The sequence below is a fragment of the Austrofundulus limnaeus genome, unplaced genomic scaffold (genome assembly GCF_001266775.1).
Source record: "Austrofundulus limnaeus strain Quisiro unplaced genomic scaffold, Austrofundulus_limnaeus-1.0 Scaffold360, whole genome shotgun sequence".
NCBI classification, from domain to species: Eukaryota; Metazoa; Chordata; class Actinopteri; order Cyprinodontiformes; family Rivulidae; genus Austrofundulus; species Austrofundulus limnaeus.
In genome coordinates this window covers 134,572-136,429 of record NW_013952762.1, presented here as the reverse complement: position 1 = coordinate 136,429, position 1,858 = coordinate 134,572, and the positions used below count along the sequence as shown (strand labels likewise).

The following is a 1,858-nucleotide window of genomic DNA, read 5'->3' as shown; positions in this document are numbered from 1 at the left end:
GTCCCCACCTGTCGTTTTGCTCCTCAGCATGACTTCCTAAAAATGCTGCAGGATTTCTCAAACATGCATGAATGAGTCAGAGCAAGGCTTCGGACATGTTTTTTTATGAGAGTATAACATTATAGCATGATATAAAACTCAAAAAAGTTGATTTTACATGATTTTGCCCCTTTAAACTGTTGCAGCTACATAATGTATACGAACTAAAGATGCAGGAACATCTAACACAACTAAAAGACGTCTTTCCTCCTCCTTTACTGTTTTTTTTTCCTCTTTCAGACTCTATCTGGAATGCAGCCTCATTCTACCAGGAATCCTCGTACCTGTACTTCCCCACCCTGCAGGCAGAGCTGGCCTCTGACATCTCCTTCTACTTCAAGACCAGCTCTCCCTCGGGAGTATTCCTGGAGAACCAGGGCCTGAAGGACTTCATCAGACTGGAGCTCAGCTGTGAGTGATGCTCAACATCACTTGAAGAAGAACACAGCACACGATAAGACTGCAAACTGCACCAGAGTGTCCATGTAGGGAAAAAAAAAGTGTCCACAAAAGCTATCAGCGATATATTTTGCTCTTCTTTGGATATACTGAAGTTGACATTTCAATTTCCTAGAGAAGCAGCCTGTCAGCTCGCACAGCATGATGTAATCTCTGAGGCACAGTCAAAAGCAATAGCTTTGCTGTCGCACACATATAAAAGCTTGATAAATTTGCCAAATGGGTAAAGCTGAAAGAAAATGTTAAAAAGAAACTCAGATTTACTACAACAATAGAAAAAGGAGTAAATATTTTCTGAAGAATTTGCATGAAGGAATGTTGTAACACAAGCTTTACGTTAGCAGTGGTTGAAGTCCCAGGGAAGCGCCAGCAGCTGTTTGTCTGAATTCTCTGGTGTTTGCTTCACAAACCTGAGGGTGGAGCTGTGAGGATATTTGGAGCCATTATGTATTACTGCAGCATCAGAAACACTGTGAAATATTGACAAGCTGTCAGCTTAGCCTTCGTAGAAATCTGTGCAGGTCATCGAGTTTTCAGCACCATTGTATCGTGTTGCATCAGAAAGGCAGGATAGAGAAGAACATATAAAACCTCATATCACATTCAGTCTGATCTGACTGCTTTGTGTGTGTATGTGTGTGRCTCTCAGCCCCTTTGGTGGTGACTTTCTCATTTGATGTGGGCAACGGTCCGGCGGTCCTGTCCGTGAAGTCTCACCTCCCCCTGAATGACAGACAGTGGCACTACGTGAGGGCAGAGCGAAATGTAAAGGAGGCCTCCCTGCAGGTTGATCAGCTGCCCCTCCGCTTCCTGGAGGCTCCGGCAGATGGACACCTCCGCCTCCAGCTCAGCAGCCAGCTGTTTGTGGGTAGGCGTTCCATCAGACCTCGTACACTCACTCAATAAATGATTTAGACCGTATCTGGAAGGAGTTGATGTAAACAAAAAGCCAGTAACGGGCAAAGGCAGGTCTTCTCAGCAGATAAGAGGTGGGCAACAAACTGATTTGCTCGGACAAAAATGCCGTTTGGAAAATAGCGAACACAAAAATAGTATTTGATTTTTAAAAACTGCCAAACAAATGTAGACAAAAGGTTTTTAATTAAAGTAAAAGCACCAGGCACCTAAAGCTTTCTATGTGATGTTCTAATTTTCTGAGATACTGACTTTTGGTTTATTATTAAAGGGATCCCCGATTAGTTGTAACATTAGACTTTATTTGATAAACATATACTTTAACTGTAGTTTTTATCATTTTTAAAAAACATTTTAACACAGACAGAGCCATTTTATTTACACGCAAAGCATTCTGGGTAAATGATGACGTGGATAAGTCCTCTGTGTGAGCGAGCTATATCCA

At 42.3% G+C, this 1,858-nt stretch overlaps 1 protein-coding gene across 1 annotated transcript in view; it reads left to right on the top strand.

Moving 5' to 3' along the window:
• The window catches only part of LOC106528129 (contactin associated protein family member 5), a gene marked incomplete in the record, with an annotated part of 393,708 nt that overhangs the window by 312,158 nt on the left and 79,692 nt on the right, over window positions 1-1,858 (top strand). The window contains 2 exon segments of the mRNA XM_014023216.1: window positions 280-450; window positions 1,148-1,366. Coding sequence (XP_013878670.1) covers window positions 280-450; window positions 1,148-1,366 — 390 coding nt within the window.